The sequence below is a fragment of the Vigna umbellata genome, chromosome 4 (genome assembly GCF_029865625.1).
Source record: "Vigna umbellata cultivar VRB3 chromosome 4, Vumbellata_1.0, whole genome shotgun sequence".
NCBI classification, from domain to species: domain Eukaryota; kingdom Viridiplantae; phylum Streptophyta; class Magnoliopsida; order Fabales; family Fabaceae; genus Vigna; species Vigna umbellata.
The window spans coordinates 24,314,678-24,334,823 of NC_142168.1; the positions used below are offsets into that span (position 1 = coordinate 24,314,678).

At 31.6% G+C, this 20,146-nt stretch overlaps 2 protein-coding genes across 4 annotated transcripts; one reads left to right on the forward strand and one right to left on the reverse strand.

The window, feature by feature from the left end:
- Window positions 1–2,738: 2,738 nt before the first annotated feature.
- LOC124841151 (mitogen-activated protein kinase kinase kinase YODA-like) lies at window positions 2,739–10,770 on the forward strand. The gene is made up of 12 exons (XM_047317366.2): window positions 2,739–3,053; window positions 4,014–4,760; window positions 5,165–5,902; window positions 6,020–6,107; window positions 6,244–6,306; window positions 6,519–6,679; window positions 6,797–6,872; window positions 7,255–7,314; window positions 7,406–7,513; window positions 7,687–7,932; window positions 9,271–9,362; window positions 9,497–10,770. The coding sequence occupies exons 2-12, from the start codon at window positions 4,210–4,212 to the stop codon at window positions 10,002–10,004; spliced, it is 2,691 nt and encodes an 896-aa protein (XP_047173322.2). The 5' UTR covers window positions 2,739–3,053; window positions 4,014–4,209; the 3' UTR covers window positions 10,005–10,770.
- Window positions 10,771–12,324: 1,554 nt separating this feature from the next.
- LOC124841150 (short-chain dehydrogenase TIC 32, chloroplastic-like) lies at window positions 12,325–16,826 on the reverse strand. 3 transcript variants are annotated; one of them, XM_088113165.1, is made up of 8 exons: window positions 16,579–16,826; window positions 15,191–15,422; window positions 14,957–15,032; window positions 14,495–14,604; window positions 14,310–14,388; window positions 13,562–13,649; window positions 13,139–13,185; window positions 12,325–12,771 (listed from the first exon to the last, which is right to left on the reverse strand). In XM_088113165.1, exons 1-8 carry the CDS (start codon window positions 16,682–16,684, stop codon window positions 12,610–12,612), a joined length of 900 nt encoding a protein of 299 aa, XP_087969291.1. In that variant the 5' UTR covers window positions 16,685–16,826; the 3' UTR covers window positions 12,325–12,609. The 3 variants fall into 3 exon arrangements, with proteins under 3 accessions (XP_087969291.1, XP_047173320.2, XP_047173321.2); XM_047317364.2 differs by having other exon boundaries at window positions 14,495–14,648; window positions 14,953–15,032; window positions 16,579–16,825; XM_047317365.2 differs by having other exon boundaries at window positions 13,562–13,646; window positions 14,495–14,648; window positions 14,953–15,032; window positions 16,579–16,824.
- Between the last annotated feature and the right edge of the window lie 3,320 nt (window positions 16,827–20,146).

Here is a 20,146-nt window from a genome sequence, read left to right on the forward strand (position 1 = left end):
TAAATATTTTAATACTCATGTACAAATGAGTCGGGTATGAGTATTATGCAACCCGTACCCGCAAGGTTCATTATTTGCAAGAGATTAAAATTAAAAATTAATTTATATTTTATTAAGTTAAATTTAATTAAAATTAAAATTCAATTTATATTGTATTAGGTTAAATTTGATTAAAATTAAAATTTAATTTAATTTTTATAATTATATTTATTTATAATTTATAAAATACATTTGTTTAGATATCTGAGTATACATAAATATCACATATTCTTAAAATTTGTGTTTATTTTTAAAGCGGATATTTGATAATGATAACAAGTTGAACTTTTTGTTACGGGTCAAATAACATGTAGACACTATTTATGTCTGACCGAACCTATTGCTATCCTAATACTAGTGTTTATCAAAAATATCTTATGTATTTTATTTGTAATTAATGAGTTTAAAAGTGAAGTTAGATTTAATAGAGGAAAATCAATATAAAAACATTATATTGTTCTTGCTTGGAATGTTACTTCAACAATTAGGTTTTCACTTACAAAACTTATCTCAACGTTTTGGAAAAATTATAAAAAACTTTTTCAAGTTGTTTTAATAAAAATTGCTTTTGAAATAACTTACATAGTTGGGAGTTTAATATGGAATGTCTTGTCTAAATATTTTTAATCCATTTAAATATATTTTCAGTTCATTAAAATCATCAAAGTGTGAAATTTAAGTGCTTAATCCGTTAAAACAATATGAAATTCAAATGCTTAAAGGTTTAATTAAAATAATAAATTTAAATTATTAAAATATTTTTCATTTCAAATCCAAAAAATTTAAAATAACACTTTAATAGATTAAATATATTTTAATCTATTAAAATAAGAATAAAGATTTTAAACAAAGCTAATTTTTTTTCAAATAAATTGTTTTCTTTACCAATGTTAAATAAACATAAAGAAACCATCTACAACATTTTTAATATATAAATTATAACCTACATATACAATAATACTCTATATTTGTTTCAAGTATCCTTAAGAAAATAAAAATCATCCAACCTATTCAAAGATATTTGAAAGAATGTGAGGAGCATTATCGGTTAGACTTTAGTAAGTGAATAATATTTAATAAATAAAGTTGAATAAAATAGATAAAAGTGGTCAAGTTCAGAATGAAAATTACAATTTAATGAATGGTATAATTTTGCTTGAAAATAATTTTAATATTTATAAATTTGTAGATGTATTTTAAATTTTTATTTGTAGTATAATTTTTTTTGTTAAAATTTAGTAATAAATTTTATAAAGTATAGTCTATTTATTAACTAAAGATTTAGTATATTTATTTCATTTATTTAAAACTAAAATAAAAGTATTTCTTTTTTAAAAAAGTTGACTCGGTATAAAATAAAACTATGCTAGAATAACTTCAAATTAATCCACAACCCAGATAATTTATATGATATGAATTTTAAAATATTAAATTTAACTTACGCTAAGTTAACCACGAATCCAATCCAACCCAAATCAAACTCAAACTTAATTTTAAGATGTCATCTCAATAATATAATTATAAATAATCATATTGATGAACGTGTACTAATTAAGTTATTGATATTTTAAACATTTATATGTAAGCACTGTATTACTTTTATTTTCTTAAATATAAAGTGTAATTCAAATTTAATTTTTTTTACATTAATAAAATGAAAAATAAAAAATTCACAAAATCTTTTGAATAATTTTCTATAAAGAAACTGTATAAATAAACTAAATGATTAAAAATCTATCTACTAAAATTATTAAAAAATTCTTAATTGGATAATTTATCTTAAAATATATAATTGGATTGGAAATTCATTTCAAATTAATTATGTCTACAAAATTTTATATTAATTTAAAATTATTTAATATTTTGTTCATATGCATTAAAATTAACATGACATATTTCTATAAAATATAAAAACATGAATATATTTATATTGTTTTCTTATATATCATTTTTCTCAAGTTCTGACATTAGAAAGTATTAACTTATTGATAGGGTAAAAATTAATTGTACTCTCAACTCTTTCTCTATAGATATTTTTCAAATTTAATCACACTATAGTATTTTATTTATTTTAATATTTATACTCTTTTTAAAAGATAATATATTTAATATTTATTTGAAAAATAGTTAAGATCTATGTTCAAATTTAATATCTGATGGTTTCAAATAAGTGAAAATATCACTTTTTAAAAGATTCTAATCAACATGTTTTAAAAAAAAAAACCACTTGGATTGTAATATCACACTATCCAGTTCTGTGGATTATTTTATTCCGTTTTCTCATTTTATTTTCAACAGCTGATTAATTCAAATAATTTAATTAAAATACTATCTTTATTATTTTACCATTAAACTTGTCCCAATAACCTTTAAGGTAAGGTTTCATCATTGAATGTTGATATGCCTTAGTGACTCAGATTACAAATAACTATGTATCAATGTTCATAATAGTAATAATAATAATAATAATAAAAAAGTGTAACCCAAGAATCTCTACCCAAACAATCTCCAATACATTGTACAAAAAAATATATAAATAATATGTAGTTGTGGGTTGTAATAATTTCCAACAGCAAAAGATGTAATAATAAAAACAATGTAATAATTAGGTTCCATATTTTTTTAATTATTTTATTGCAATTTGTAATTAATTAATTAATATTAACTATTAAGAATCAAGGCTGAAAGTCCCTCTTCATCGATGTCTTAAGCAGGAGAAAACACACACTCTCTCTTCTCTCTCTCCCTCTCCTTCTCTTCCTCTCTCTTCTTTTCCTTCTTCCGTACACGATCTCTTTCACTATCTTCCAATTCCCAATTTTTTCAACATACGCCACTGCAATCCTCCTTCATTTTCTTGCATTTTCGGTTTCTGGGTCTGTTTTCCTTTTAGGGTTCTCAGTGGTTCAGAAAAAAAAATGTTTTCTTTTTCTTCCCTTTATCCATACTCAGATTTGAGTTGAGCATCACACAGTGGGGTTGAGTTCAGATTCACTGGCGTGGAGCAATTCGCAGTAAGTTTCCAGCTTTGTTGCATTTTGGGCTTGTTCTAATTTCAGTGAACCATGATCGAGTTGATTGATTTAACTGTTTTCTGTGTCCAGTGTTATGTGTGGGTGATGAGTGGATCTGGGGTTTGATGTGATTTCTTTTAGTAATGGGGGTATGGTTTCACTTGGGGGTATGAGTAATTTGGTGTAGTTGGACTGTGTGAAGTTGAAAGGTTGAATTTTTTTTAGGCAGGGTTTAGTAAGCTGGGTATTGGAGAACATTCAAAGGGTAATCTATATGTGAATAATAGTTTGATTTGGAGATGAATTTCTACTGTTTCGACTATCTGTATACAAATTTTTATGGCGTTGATATTTTCGTATGCATTATTTACTTATTTTGTATTTCTAGGTTATAACTTTGCAGTTGGGGCATGTTAAACTGTGTATTTTTAAGTTGCTAAATAAGGAGTTTGAGCTGATGTGAAGTAGTGGATGTTGTTGTCTAACTAAGGCTTTAAAGTTTCGGGGAGTTGTAGAATCTGTATACGAGATTTGTATTGCAAATGATGTCACGTTGCATTAGTCTATGCAGATTAGGATTAGCAAGGTTAGAGGTGTTTAGAGTTGACTATATTTGATTAATACAGTATTGGGTTTTGGGCTTGGGATTCTGGGTTAGTCTGATGGAATTGTTGATTTTTTATAGTTAATTTGTTGTTGTGTTGTATCCAGTTTAAGATGTTTCTCTTTCCGTACACTGTTTGATCAGCTTATTGGAAAAAGTAGATAAATTAGTTACAGAGCATAAACTAGAGATTCGTTGGATTGTTAGTTTATGCTATCACCGTTTGGAAATATATGATTTAGGACAGTATTATCATAGTTTTACATATGTAGAAGAGTTTGGATACATTATGTACACAAAGTTGTGAAAATATTGATTTTATAGTGATTGAGTATATGTGTTATTCTTTGATGCAGGGTTTTAGTAACCATTCAGTCCCTAATTTCTGTCTCTAACTCTAATACTGCTTTTGGAATTATTGGATTCTTCATTTGATGAGGGTTTTGGCCGGATTGCGTGTAACTCCAGATAGTAATTTGAAGTGATAGATATTCCAAACTATCAATGGTACTAATTTAAGAAACTTGTTTACTGCCTATACAAATTACAAATATGCCTACATGGTGGGGGAAATCATCGTCAAAAGAAACCAAGAAGAAAGCAAATAAGGAAAGTTTTATCAATTCATTTCACCGCAGATTTAAAATCCCATCTGAAAGTAAATCAAGCAGTAGATCTGGAGGATCTCGTAGACATTGCAATGATTCAATTTCTGAGAAAGGGGCTCAGTCTCCTCCTGAATCAAGATCTCCGTCACCTTCCAAAGTGGCAAGGTGTCAAAGTTTTGCTGAAAGGCCTCATGCTCAGCCGCTACCACTTCCTGTCCTGCACCCATCAAATATAAGCCGGGCAGACTCTGAAATTAGCATATCAGCTAAATCAAGACTTGAAAAAGGCTCCAAACCATCATTGTTTCCACTACCAAAACCAGCATGCATGCGTGGTAGGTTGAACCCTGCAGATTTGGATGGAGACCTGGTCACTGCTTCAGTCTCTAGTGAGAGCTCTGCTGACAGTGATGAGCCAGTGGACTCTCGCAATCTTAGTCCTTTGGCAACTGACTGTGAAAACGGGGCTAGAACTGCTGCAGGCTGTCCTTCCAGGTATACTCTATAAGCATTCACTATAATATGCTTCAAGCTTGCATATTTTGTTGCATAAGCATGCCTAGGGTGTGTATTTTTAGACATAGGGAACAGAGTTGTGTCTTCACTTAAAAGCTTAAGCTTTAGGGATAGTTGGTTCATGGCATGTTATCAAAGCCTCAGCTCAATCCTTGCTGCCCCATTCTATAAAAAAGTTGAATATTGGCATAAGGTAGGGGACCAAGGAATTATCCATGCAGGAAGTTCAATGGTATATAGGGTGTGTTGGAGATATAACATAAAACCATTCTTGAGTCATCATCTTAAGCTTAAGCTTTTGGGATGGCTAGTTCATGAAATTTATGATTACTAGCAAATAATTTTTTATTTTACTCATTTTGGATGTTGGCCTTTTTATGAAGCTCGATGCCCAAGGATCTATCATCTACTGTTTCCCAAATAAATTCAAGAGAAACCAAAAAACCGGCAAACATTCTGGGTAATCACATGTCTTCTACTTCACCAAAACGGAGGCCTTTAAGCAACCATGTTTCAAATTTGCAGATTCCTCCTCATGGTGCCTTCTGCAGTGCACCTGATAGTTCCAAATCAAGTCCGTCTAGAAGTCCATTGAGAGTATTTGGCACTGAACAGGTGTTGAACTCTGCCTTTTGGGCCGGAAAGCCATATTCGGAGGTCAATTTAGGTGGATCTGGGCACTGCTCAAGTCCAGGTTCTGGTCACAATTCTGGACATAATTCAATGGGAGGAGACATGTCTGGACAGTTATTTTGGCAACCTAGCAGGGGTAGCCCTGAATATTCTCCTGTACCTAGTCCCCGAATGACTAGCCCTGGACCTAGCTCTAGAATTCAGAGTGGTGCAGTTACACCTATTCATCCTAGAGCTGGGGGAACACTCAATGAATCACAGACAGGACGGGTTGATGATGGAAAACAACAGAGTCATCGTTTGCCCCTTCCTCCTTTAGCAGTTACCAATATTTTACCTTTCTCTCATTCAAATTCTGCAGCAACTTCTCCATCCATGCCAAGAAGTCCGGGAAGGGCAGATAATCCAATAAGCCCTGGATCACGTTGGAAAAAAGGAAAACTGCTTGGCAGAGGCACATTTGGACATGTCTTTGTTGGCTTTAATAAGTACGAGTTCTAGACCAATTGTTCTTTGATTCTATTACAAAGAATTTTTTTTCTACTTTTAAATCCACTATCTTATGCATCTTATAAATTGTTTGGTTAAAATATTTTGATGTTTAGGGAAAGTGGTGAAATGTGTGCTATGAAAGAGGTGACTCTGTTTTCAGATGATGCCAAATCTAAAGAAAGTGCTAAGCAATTAATGCAGGTAAATATATTTCCTTTTTTGACCCTGGAATTTTTTGTTTGATGTGCAACCGTTATTCTCATTGGAAATACATTAGTGTCTATTTCTGTTTCAAATTTAGTGTAGCTTTGAAAAGCTAACTCCCATATTGTGGCAGGAAATTGCCTTATTAAGTCGATTGCGGCATTCAAATATTGTGCAGTACTATGGTTCTGAAACAGTAAGTTGCCCATTTCCTTATTGGTTTGCGTTCTGTTTATATTAGCTACTTTTAAGTGATCATATTTATTTTGGGCATTTTATCCCAATTTGTAATGCTTGTATGATCATCTAGTTACAAGATTATTAGTTGGTTTATATATTTACCTGACACCAGAATATTATAAATTTGTCTACAGTTTGTCATTTTATAATGAATCATCCCTTAAACAGGTCGGTGACAAGCTTTACATATATCTGGAGTATGTCGCTGGAGGCTCCATATATAAACTTCTTCAAGAGTATGGACAATTTGGTGAACTAGCTATTCGTAGTTTTACACAACAAATTTTGTCCGGACTTGCTTATTTACATGCTAAAAATACTGTCCACAGGTGAACTAAACACATTTATTTTTAAAACTTAAAATTTTACTAATTCCTTATAATGTGACTGCTTTTCTATGCTTATGAGTTCTGATATCTATCTCTTAAATTGCATTTCTTGTAAAGGGACATCAAAGGAGCAAATATACTGGTAGATACTAACGGTCGGGTTAAGTTGGCGGACTTTGGCATGGCAAAACATGTAAGCTTGGGGATAAAAATTATCCTTTTTATTTGCATATAAGCCAATTGGTAGGATATGAAATTTGGTTTTTGTTGCTTGTGAAATTATGAATCAAGGTTTAAAACTTCCTAATTCACCAATTCAAGAGAGTTGCTAATTCAGTGGGTTTCTTTTCAGGTTTCTTTCTTGTATTTTTTTACCTTTTTTTGGAAGATATCTTTCCTGTCACACCTCCAACAAGTGTATCATGCATGACTTCAACTTGGAAAAATATCTCTATGAATCCAAAAGACATTGTTTTCCTTCATAATTGCCATTTGATATCACATCTGGTATAAATAATCGCAAGATTGCATGATCTATCCTGTTCCCTCAACTATTAACCTGCATAATTTTGCAGATAACAGGGCAATCATGTCCATTATCATTCAAGGGAAGCCCCTATTGGATGGCTCCTGAGGTAGTAATCTTTTCTGTTAGTTTCAGTTCTTTATAGTTTCAATTACATCTTGCTTTTGATGACATGATAGCTTGTCGTTCTAATATTTTAGGTTATAAAAAACTCCAATGGTTGCAACCTTGCCGTTGATATATGGAGCCTGGGATGCACAGTTTTGGAAATGGCTACAACTAAACCTCCTTGGAGTCAGTATGAAGGGGTTAGTAATTTATGTCAATATATTGGAAGTTTTAGCTAGCTTTTTTATATTCTATTTCCCGACTATTATTTTATGTAGTTTATTATTTTCATTTATAAAGCATTGATGATATTTCTTGTTTTAATTTATGTGTTGACTTGATGTATTATTGGCTTTGCATGATAACAAAAAAGGTTGCTGCAATGTTCAAGATTGGTAATAGCAAGGAACTCCCAGCAATCCCGGATCACCTATCTAGTGAAGGAAAGGATTTTGTTAGGAAATGTCTCCAACGGAATCCACACAATCGCCCTTCGGCAAGTGAATTATTGGACCACCCTTTTGTAAAATATGCTGCACCTTTAGAGAGACCTATTCTAGGTCCTGATGCTTCTTCAGACCCAGCCGTATCTGGGATCACACAGGGAGCTACAGCTCTGGTAAGGAAGCTACTGGCAACATTAATCACGTAAAAAAATTGTCTATTTTCATATTAGTGTGAAGTTGGGGATTGCCTGTTTATCTTGCATTCCATGTGTTAAATATTTGTGCCCCCTTATTCCCCATGCACATGATAGGAATGAAATAGGAAGCCATCTTCTCTTCTACTTGAAAATGTAAGACATTTTTGTGTGCTTCATCCATTCAAATTCCTCGGTTGATGAGTCATTTTTCTTGGTATTATGTTGTGTAGACATTTTGTTCTCTTGGAAATATAAATTTGAATAATTGAATCTATCAGAGACTATAATAATAATATTTCGGAGGGGGGATTACGTACAAAATTGTAATATTTATGAATGAAAAATATAGTTTCCAAACCCTTAACAAGCCTTTATTTGGATTTGCTTGGATAAATTTTTCCATAACTTCTGGTAGAAAAGTATTAGGAAAAATGGAATAAACCTCTCTACCAGCTTTTGTTTTTGCATAGCTTCCCCAAAACTAATTTATGTACAAGTTAATTTTAGCTCAGCAAGAGATTTATTTCATTTTTTCTTATTTTTTCCATGTCACTGTTTGCAGAGACATTAATTTAAACAGGTCCATTGACATACTATACTTGATGGGCTCTTCTAGGGCTTCCTGATCAATTTGTGTCATAGTTTATAATCAGTATCACCTTTAAATTATTTAAATAGGTTCTCATAAAATTGAAAAAACAAATCCTTGAAAAATTGCTGAAATATTCAAAATCAAACTTCACTATTATTTCCCTCCCTTTGTCATGCATCAATATATTTTTGTTGTCTTGATTACCCAACTGATTAAACTCATAAATGGCCTGTATTCAGCTGATATATTTCTATTTTGGAATCATGACATAGTAATAACTTAAGCCTTTTTGTGTTATTGTTTGGAGAAAAGGATTTGTATTCTTGTTGAAATGTGTGATTCCCATCAATGCTTCATCCTGTCTCACTGATTCCCTTGGAAGTAGAGAATAAAAAAGACAGGGTTAGGCATAGACAACTAGAGAAACTTTACGAAACCATTTGCTTTCTACAAATTATAAGATAGAATCGCTCCATTAACTTGGAGGAAAGTACACACATGGAGGTTGGAGAAACAACTGCTGATGAAGACTGTTGCCGTCAGCAGAATTGTGGTTATGATTAAGCAAAATAAATTTTCTTATCTGGGTGTTCATTTGAACTATATCTCAATTGTATAATACTGGAAAATTTGGCTGTCATAATGGAATGATCTTTGAAGTTGTTTTCTTTTATGGTTTCTTGTCTATCTTTGTAAATATTGTGGTTGTGATACATTTTCAGGGTATTGGACAAGGAAGGAGTCCTTCTACATTGGATTCAGATAGACTTTCCCGTCACTCTTCTAGGTTTTTGAAAAGTAATCCTCATGCAAGGTCTCTCTCTCTCTCTCTCTCTATACACACACATACACACACACACACCTGTCTCCCACCCTCACACACACAAACACTGCAATGCAAGGTTGCTGACACTGCCTATGGATCTGAAATTGCTTTATCATCTACAGTGAAATCCATATTCCGAGGAATATATCCTGCCCTGTCTCACCCATTGGAAGCCCACTTTTGAGGCCAAGATCGCCACAACATATGAATGGGAGAATGTCTCCCTCTCCTATATCCAGTCCTCGGACTGCTTCTGGTGCATCCACACCTCTCAACGGTGGTAGTGGTGCCATTCCATTCAGTAATCACTTAGTTTACATTCAAGAGGGTCTTGGAAACTTGCCGAAGTCCTCAAATGGTGTCTACATTAGTGGCCCTACTCATCATGACTTGAATGTTGACATTTTTCGAGGAATGCAACAGGCGCCTCACATTTCATCAGAACTGGTTCCAGGTGAAAGTGATGTTCTAGGGAAGCAGTTTGCTCGGTCTCCTCGTAACGAGGCATATGATGTTCAATCAGTCTTGGCTGATCGTGTTTGTCGGCAGCTACTGGGGGATAATGGGAAAATCAACCCATCCCTTGATCTAAATCCCAATTCTTTGCTCAGCCGGGCTAATGGTTTATGACATGGGGCATTTTCCTTGGTCCACCTTTGTGAGCAAATCTTTGAAGTTTGTCAGAATGATCCATTCATTGTTCTATTTGCTGAGGAAGTAATTGTAAAATAAGGAGCCAAAGCATACGAGAATCAATGTAATAAATTTTGATCGGAGAATAGAGGGAGCTGAGTCAGACTATTCCATTTTGCATGGTTTCCCTCCAGGCTTATGGAGTTCAGAACCTTTGGGGTGAGGTGACAAACTAAGCCATACGATGAAAATTCCTGACATTTGATTTGTCTATATCAACTGAAGCAAATGCTCACTTGTAGCAAAAAGAGAAGCTTATGTTTGTATGTAGAATTTTCAAGATACAGCATCAGTGCGTGGATTTCTCTCTGGTGTCTGAAATATGAGAAATGATAGGTTTAATGTTAATATTAGCTCAAGGAATGAATTTTCCTAATCATATTTATGCACTTCCTTCAGTTAAAGAATTCATGCAATGACAACTGTATCTTTTTGAACATCATATAGATGCAAAAAAAAAGTGAAATTGGTGCAAAATTTAGCATCCAGACTATTTTTTGGGAGGTGATATTGCTGTACAGAATATGGGAGACTGAATTGTGATTCTGCATTTATTGATGAGAAGCCAAGGATTTGCGAAACTGATATATATATCTCTTAATTGCATGCTCAGATATATTACTATCACTGAATCCTTCTGCCGGATTTATTATGTACATTATTTTTTTAAGTAAAAATTGAAGATATATATGATTTGAGATTCTCTCAACTGGTTTTTATGCAGTACTCATCTGATGTGGTTATTCTTTCTAGTATTATTTTCCCTGTAGTGATTCATGTATTAAAATCATGTTTAAATTACTAAGTTGGTCTTTGAAAAATTTCAAATAATGATTGGAACGTTTAATCGGATTCCTAAATCAGAAAAGTAAGTTCACTGGTAAACCACAAAATTGATGTGAAGATTTTAAAGATCACAGGATTCAATTAAAAACAATTATATGTTCAAGGTTGTTTAAAAAATTTCTAATGGTCCAGGAACTTACAGATTTAACTTAAAATGTTCAAAAGTTTTTATAGAAATTGTTTTAATATTTTCTTGAAGTTTGATTTATTGTATTTATACTGATGTACGGAGTCATACTCATTTCAAGAATTGTCCTTCAAAGCACAGGCCTTTGGCAACTTCTGATTTAGGTACTTTTGGGCAGCTTCTTTCTGCATCTCTATAATTTCATCATACACATTTGAAAATTTCAATTTTAAAATCTAGTTTAATATTTTTATTTTGAGTTTTGAGTTTCAGAATATAGAGATATTATATAATAGACAATTTGAAATATTAAATTTGTATTTCAAAATACACAATTTAGAATATAAAATTTATATTTTAAATTCTACATTCTGGAGTAAAAAAAAATACATTTTGAATTCATAGTCCTATTCTGATTATGTAATTCAGAATGTATTTTTTATTTTTTATTCTGAAATACACAATTTAAAATAAATATTTTGAAATGTATAATTTGAAATATAAATTTTGAAATAAATAATCTCAAATATAAGTTTTATATTTAGGATTGTGTATTTTAAAATACAAAATAAAAAATACATTTCAAATTATCCAATGCAAAATTTATTTTTTAATAAGATGAAGAAGGGTAGGGAAGGAAAAAAGAGATGAAACAGGAATAAGGACAAATAGATATTTTCACAAATCTATAAGAGTGCAGAACGAAATGTACGGAGGTGCAGGAAGAAATAGCCTCACTTCGAGGCAGTTTACTTTTTGCGGTCTGACCTCCTTAATTTCTATGTTTTTTGAGCCACTAAGCTAATGGCGAAAAGGGAATTTTAATTTGTTTAATTCTTCGAATTAATAAAACTTATGTGTTTAGTTTTTATTAGAGATTAAATATATATATATATATATATATATATATATATATTTTCAATATGAAAAATAAAATGTTATATATGAAGAATAAAACCGTTAGTCAAAAAGGACAACATTCATATATTTCTTAAATATGAATAAAACCGTTAGACAAAAAGGACAACATTCATATATTTCTTAAATATGAAACTTAACATCAAACTATAAAATATGTTATATTTTAAAGACCGAAAACATAGTTAATTCTAAAATGAATTACTTTAAAATTTGAAAAAAGAGTATAGATTCCAAGATATAAGAGTTGCCAAAAGGGATGATAGGAACCTTATTAGTGCAGAAGAATATGTTCAGCAATTACATGATTAATCCTCAAATGAGCGCACCAGAGATAAAGTTGCGTTACTTTTAAGCCATGTGAAATTGGAGCATAATCAGATACCTGTAGATACATCTCACATTAATTGGAATTTCTTGTCGGAGTCTAGCTATGATAAGATATCAACTCACTTATTTATCTAACATGTTCAATTTTTAATGGATCATTCTTACGTCTGATAATTGTGACTATATATTAGGGGCAGATTCTATTTTTTGGAACGCACTAAATCAATTTCGGAAACATATTTCAGGGGTGCAAGGAGAAATTTGATAAGATGAAGGAAGAAACTGTCATATATTAGTCCCTATTGGTTAGGTAACATAATATCAAGATTTGACCAAATTTGAGCTATGTTCCCACAGTTTCCTTGCCAGCTCTGGATTAACTGCTTGTGAACTTGCTTCCGCTAAGTTACTATCCGCAAAGTAACGGCCACTCAACCCTTTTAACTGTGGATGCAATGCAACGTAACATGTAGTTGCTGCTCCCTATGTTCAAAGCAAATAAGTATATATTAGGTGATAAAGGACGAAAATCATACTAGATAACTTTATGATAAAGGACAACATCCTTAAGCAATTTACTATGATAACTAAGTCATATACGAGATTGTCATAATTCATTTACCAACTTGACGAGTTTGATCATTACAAATACAGATATGATGAAATTGTAATCTAATAAGGAAGAACTTGACAAACCTGTCTCAACAAAGATTTTTCCTAGTGATAAAATATAATACATTCAAATTTCCACCACCACCTTTATTTATTATTTCATGTAAGTAATGATAGTTTATCTCACAGTGTGATAAGGTTTTATTGTTGTTGTGTTTCAAATACGCAATAAGCTTACCTGCTGGATATTTTTCATCACATATTTACCAAGTAGACCAACAAACACTGCATAAAAGTAGGAGCAAACTGTCAATATAACATGCTAAACAACTACAATTCACTTACATCTTTAGGAACACGCTGTTTCAAGAAGAGGGTAGAATGTAATAAAGATTTCTTCTCTTTATTTGTTACATACTGTCATGCTAGATTCATATTAACAGCTGACATATCGCCACACAGTTTGTCACCTTAGAACTGGATTAATGGATGGTTGAGAAAGGGTAATGATTGAAACCTCAATAGAAATGTTTTTATAATCTTGGACCTCATCAGAAAGTAAAAATATATAGACCAGAATGTAAAACATGCATAATCAATGACAGATGTAGTTCTTCACGTACAAAAATAAAACAAAAACACCAAACTAAAAAGGAATTACCATCTATTAAACTGTGATGACGAAATAGACTGGTGGCAATTGGTCCTGGGCTAACTGTGTTTGCAGTTACTTCTGTGCCCTCTTCCTGCTACAAGTAAACATCAAGTAGCATGGTGACTGTTCTGTTATGTGTTGCTTTAACCTTTTGATAATGATGATATTTCCAGAAATAGGAAAATGCTTTTTCAAAATAACAGAAATAGGTGCAACTTGTGATTGGAAAAACCTCATAGATGAGGTAAATGGTAGCAGTAGGTGAATATGATTCAATACGAATCTAAACAAATATGCTCACGGATATACATGAATTATTTGATATCTGAGTAAACGATCATGCAGCACATCTTATTTAGCATAGGACATCTTAACATGTACATGACTAATTCTTATTCAGGGATTTGACATAAGGCACCAAGCTTCTCATTTACCAGTTACACCATATTAGATTCCCCACAAAATCATCCATATGAGTTTGAGTTGTTTGTGACAAAGGTCCACTCATATACATTCTTCTGGCTAGATCATTTAGTGCGTGAAACAAACAATTCATGGGGGCACACTTGCAGTCAGATCATGCATAAACTAAAGGTAAAGCCAAATTGAGCCTTATGTTATATCACATCACATGAGCTCATTTTACATGTCAAATAAATATCAGAAACAAAGAAATAAATTTCAAGCCACCAAGGCTGCATCCTCCCTGCAGATATAACATAACACAATCAATAACATCAATTAAGTTGGTCACCTTAAGCCGTCTGGCAAGCTCATTGGCATGCAAAACATTGGCAAGCTTTGACTGCCCATATGCAGACAAACTGTTATACCTGTACATTGATAAGTAAATGACAAAATATTGGTTAGTAATTACCAATGAAAAGGGGGTGAGCTGAGGGGAACACATAAAGCTAAAAAATTCAACAGTGTCGTTACCCTGATTCATCATTAATTTTATCAAATCTAATCCCTTCAGGATATGATAATTTATGACGTCTTGATGAGACATTCACGATCCTTCCCTCCTTCCTTTGTTCAATAGCTGTCTGTTTCATTGTTTCAAGCAATAAGTTTGTCAAAAGAAAATGACCTGCAAAGGGAACCTTATATCTCAAACTCCCCTAGAAAAGGGACAAGGTAATATTCCTGTATACAACTCAATACTATACTATAATTAAATAATTTCAGGCGAAAAAAAAAGGAATTTAAATTGATAAAATTTACAAATTCATAAATTCTAACTTATGAAATTGAGATATGGAAGTATACTAGGCATCTTTTTATATATGACAATTTGAAACAATTATTGTTTCAATCCCAACGAGTATAACAATCAATCAAATTCCATATTTGTGTGTGTATTGTCTTCGTAAGGTTTAAGATGAAATTCTAACCTACATGGTTTGTTGCAAATTGTAGTTCTATATTGTCTTTGGAGAGCCTGAATGGTGTTGCCATGATTCCTGCATTATTACTTTGAACAGAAACAAATAACTTTCAGTGTATACAACAGCTTATGTTGAAATTTACCATCTAGCTTTCTTCAAGCAAACAGCATTTTGATGAACGGTTAAAGTCACAGAAAACACCAAAACTTCAATTCAAAGAGCACATATGAAAGTAGTAACATACACAAGTATATTCAGAGGAAGACCACAAGATTTGAATTGTGCTGCAAATTTCCTAACTGATTCCAGTGAGCTAAGGTCCAGCTCCATCATGTCAATTTTTGCAGATGGGTTATCTCTTTGTATTCTTTCCTTGATCTCCCCCCCAGCTGCCATATTTCTGATCCCCATAACAACATGAACACCGCGTAATGCAAGCACGCGTGTAGTTTCAGCACCAATACCACTTGTTGCCCCTGAAATAACATGTATCACACAATGATAACAAATCTCTTGCGTCAAAAAACGCAGAAAACGACAAACATTACACAGATTGAGCACCATGATGATGAATTAATTCCACCAACATGTGTTTTCCATATCTAGAACAACATTCTAGACACAGCCACTCACAACTAAATATATTACAGGGAAAAGCAACCACAATAATAACAATATCATTATATAAAAATGTAAATGTAGCCGCAACATCAAGGATTCTGGGGTTTGATCACAACTGCAATTGTTACCGCATCCACAGCACTTTATTCACAATTTTTTACAATTTCAATGATTCTGACAAATCCACTAAATGATTCTAGAAGTGTTAGAGATAATCTAAGTATAAATTTAAATCTCATATTGTTAGAAATGACAAAATTAAATACCATATAAAAAAACTATAAACTCAATACCTCGAGATTTTGAATTAAAAATGATGGGAATCATTTTATAGGTTGGACTAAAATCATATATATACATATATACGTATATATATATATACATACATACACACACATATATATATATATATATATATATAATCTCTTCCTATTGAACTTCTCGAAAAGATCACCATGGAAAAATATAGACTCACCAAGAAAAATTGCTGAGAATAATCCAATTGTCAGACTTAGGTTTTGAATTAAAAGTATTTTCAGTCCCTTTAGGTTGGACTAAGGTCATATATGTAATTTCCTCTCAATAAACTCCCTCAAAAACCCCATCAGGAAGAACCATCACTGCAACTAAAATTTAAACGTTGTTGAGAAGACATAGAAGCGTAATTCTCCAACAATGATTGATTAATACAAGCATGTCTCAAGCATGTCTCAAGCATAATCATAAAGACAGAAAGTGAAATCTTGCTCAATAACCATCAAGACAATAAACCTATAGCATTTCTCCTTTTTCTTCTTCTTCCTCTCTGTTCCACTTCAACAAAACAAAAATCTCAACCTAAAAGGTTGAAAATTGGAAACATATTGATTGAAAGCATATACCCATTTAAATAAAGTTTAAATTTTTAAAAGGGCAAGTTTGCATCTCATAAGAAAAACAGCACTAATGAGTAAATTAAGGAAGAACAAAACAAATAAAGGAAACCCATTTTCATTTTCTATTCAGAATAACCTGTAACAATGGCAGTGAAGTCAGTGGCATCAATTCCCTGAGTAACTTCCTCGGCAGTAGAACAAGCTGAGAATCCAGAAGGTCCTTTTCTTCCCAACCACCACATTTTTTTTTCTCTTATCCCTGTTCAAACTGAAGCTCACACAATCGTATTGTGCTGCGTTTCACTTCAATTTCTTGCTTCGTTCGAAATCACACTTAGCAAAATCGTCTTCATTTTATACATTTTGACGTACAAGAACAGAATAAACGTCTTTGAAAATTCTGAATTATTACCAAGATAAGTATTTTTTTCATATATTTTTTTTAAAAAAATACTAAGCTTTTTTGAAGAAAATATAACATACTCAAATGAGATTTATTGACCAAGGTTTAATTTATTTTTTTCAGCATATTTTTCGCCCATGAATTTTGTTACGAAATTATGAAATTTACATATTTTACTATTTCATTTTAAAATTTTATGCATTTCATTGTACAAAAGTTTTGTAGATTGAATAATTGTTAAATGTGTATGAACTTTTCAGTTTCTTGAAAATTAGTAAATTAATAATATGTTCTTGAAAGTTTTATTTGTTCCATGGATTGAGGTTCAAGTGTATGGTAGTTTATAAATATAAAATTGAAGTGATTAGTTATTTTTTTTTTTTATAATTTGTCTCTCCTCCTCCTTCAAATACATTACCTTAATGCTTCTTGAATTCTTTTTCATAAAAATTACATTTCAATAATAAAATTGTCTTGTAAAATTTCAAAAAAAGTGTTATAGTTGTACTTTTTACTCATTTAACTACTAAATCAAAATTTTGATTCGTTAAATTGCTAATAACTCATACATTAAAAAGCCTGATTAATTATTTACTTATTTTTTTTCTTGATTATCCATTATTTTTTCATCTTCTTTTTCCTTTTTTTTTTCTTTCTTTCATTTTCATCTTCCTTCCTTTTATAGTGTGGTAATCGTATTAATTATCGAGGTGTCATAAATAATTTATTTGGATGATAGAAAATTGTTAATTTTCTACATTACTTAGAATGTAAATAAATTTACTTAAGTGAAAAGGAGATGAAACATAAAGTTAGTGTTGATGTGAAACTTGGAAGTCATCATTACAAACAAAGAATTGAGAAACAAAAGGACAAGAATCATATGAATAACCCGAATACAAGAATCATATGAATAACTTATGTGTTCCATATAATGTACTATATCCCTAAGCTATAACTAAATATATCAAAGTAAGTTTAATTAGTTAGTTAATTTGACTTATTTCTCTAAACTCTAGTTAAGTTAGACAAAATTTAGTTTTTTCTTTTAAAATATGAGTCAAATTGAATTTAATTCACAGTTAAAAGGATTCAAATAAGTTAAAAATGAATTGACATGTAGCTTATCAATAATAATCTTTTATTATTTTTTATAAATTTTTTATTACAGTTATTTACGATTTTTAATTACGCAAGTAAAAAGATTCTTATTTTTATTTTTAAATAAACTAAACCGTTCTTCAATAATATTTGAATAATTTGTATATTTTATTTCTCAAATAATGTTGACACTTTATTTTCAACTAATATAATAATATGATGAAAATGTGCTTATTTATTGTAATGTTATAAAAAAAATGTAGTCATAAGAGTTTCTTATTATATGTGAAGTCTATTAGAAGTCAATTGAAAGATTGATGGTGTATATATTTATGGCGAAACTAGATAAATTGACGTATATATTTATAGCAAAACTAATGATTTTGAAGAAGTTTGTGAAGAAATCTAGATAATGATTTTGAATAAGTTTGTGATGAAATTTAGAAAAAAAGAAATGATTTTCATGCTCTGATTAAAAAGGAACAATTTTGTGAACTTTGAAAACAAAAGATATTGAAATATCTCAAAATTTCACATTTGATAATTCATAATTTATATATTGTAACATTATATTTACAGTAACATTCCGTAATCTCACACTTAAAAATTCATAGTTGATATATGTCTATACATGTTTTAAACTCAAATTTCAACTAGAAAATTATAACTTGAGTTCTTCTACTTTATTCTTCTATCTTTCTCTTCATTGGCACTGAGTCAGACGACATTCCTTCATCTGCTCCCGTATAACGAATTATACGATCATCGCACATACCCAAACACAAACACAAACAAGTAGGGTGAGCTAATATGCAACAAATCATTTATAAAACATGCATAATTACTTTGATGCACTCAAGAAACCTCATACAATAATTATGTCAGACACCCTCATACCATCATATAACAATGGCATCATAAATACTCATCCATTACTCAACAAACCTCATATAATAATTATGTCAGACACCCTCCTACCATCATACAACAATCACATCATAGATACTCATACCATCATACAACAATCGCATCATAGATACTCATACCATCATACGACAATCACATCATAGATACTTATACCATCATACAACAATCGCATCATAGATACTCATACCATCATACAACAATCGCATCATAGATACTCATACCATCATACAACAATCGCATCATAGATACTTATACCATCATACCACAATCACTAATAGACATTCGTTCCACAATACTCAATTGACACTCGTCCCATAGTACTCAATAGACACTCATTCCACAATGCCCAATAAACACTCATTCCGATGATATGTTAATGAGCGGTCAACGGGAGGTTACGCACTTGTGATGTCTTCTTAGTCCTCAACACTATGTCCAAAACCGGCACATAGACCAGGACCTCCTGCCCTCCATACCATCCACAAGGTTAGTCCCCGACGATATGTTGATGAGCGGTCAATGGGAGGTTACGCACTTGTGATGCCTTCTTAGTCCTCAACAATATGTCCAAAATCGGCACATAGACCAGGACCTCTTGCCTTCCATACCATCCACAAGGTTAGTCTTCAACATTATGTCCAAAACCGGCACATAGACCAGGACCTCCTGCCCCTCTCACCAAATAATTCATCCTTCTCTACTTGAGACTGGATGATTATTAGAGTATCAGGATAACCTCCAACTTCAGAACCCTCAACATCAACATATACACACATACCATGGCATTACAGAATCTCTCCGCGAGACTCATACTATGCTCACATTCCTCAACTCATATTATACCCTTACGATATCTCCCCATAATACTCATATCATGTTCAGACACATAAATTCAAATCCAATCATCACAGAAATCATACAAAATGAATATATCACAAAGTAAATTAACAATACTAAAATACCACCATAATGGTCACCGGAGAAGAATCAAATGTTTGACGAATCAAACTCACCATAAACGCCAGTACATATGACTAGTCACAACTTACTAGATTGGACCAGGACTGCTCTATGATCAGGATGTACCAACTCCGGTTTTGAGATTCCTCTATCCTACCATCATAATCATAATTCATAATTCCATATCTACCATAATAACATGAATTCATCAGAAATTTTCATTCCAACAAGATATATTGCACAATAATTTAACAGTACATAATCTGTTCAACAAGATTTAAGTTAAAAACTTGTTGAGTAGACTTTCAGGAAA

Coding starts and splice junctions, on each gene's coding strand:
- LOC124841150 (XM_047317364.2), bottom strand. CDS start 16,684: ATGTGGTGGTTGGGAAGAAAAGGACCTTCTGGATTCTCAGCTTGTTCT. Junction 13,650..14,309: donor AGCTTGCCAGACGGCTTAAG/GTGACCAACTTA, acceptor GTTTACTTGTAG/CAGGAAGAGGGCACAGAAGT. Junction 13,186..13,561: donor TCATCACAGTTTAATAGATG/GTAATTCCTTTT, acceptor ACTTTTATGCAG/TGTTTGTTGGTCTACTTGGT.
- LOC124841151 (XM_047317366.2), top strand. CDS start 4,210: ATGCCTACATGGTGGGGGAAATCATCGTCAAAAGAAACCAAGAAGAAA. Junction 4,761..5,164: donor GCTGCAGGCTGTCCTTCCAG/GTATACTCTATA, acceptor CTTTTTATGAAG/CTCGATGCCCAAGGATCTAT. Junction 7,514..7,686: donor CTTGGAGTCAGTATGAAGGG/GTTAGTAATTTA, acceptor ATAACAAAAAAG/GTTGCTGCAATGTTCAAGAT.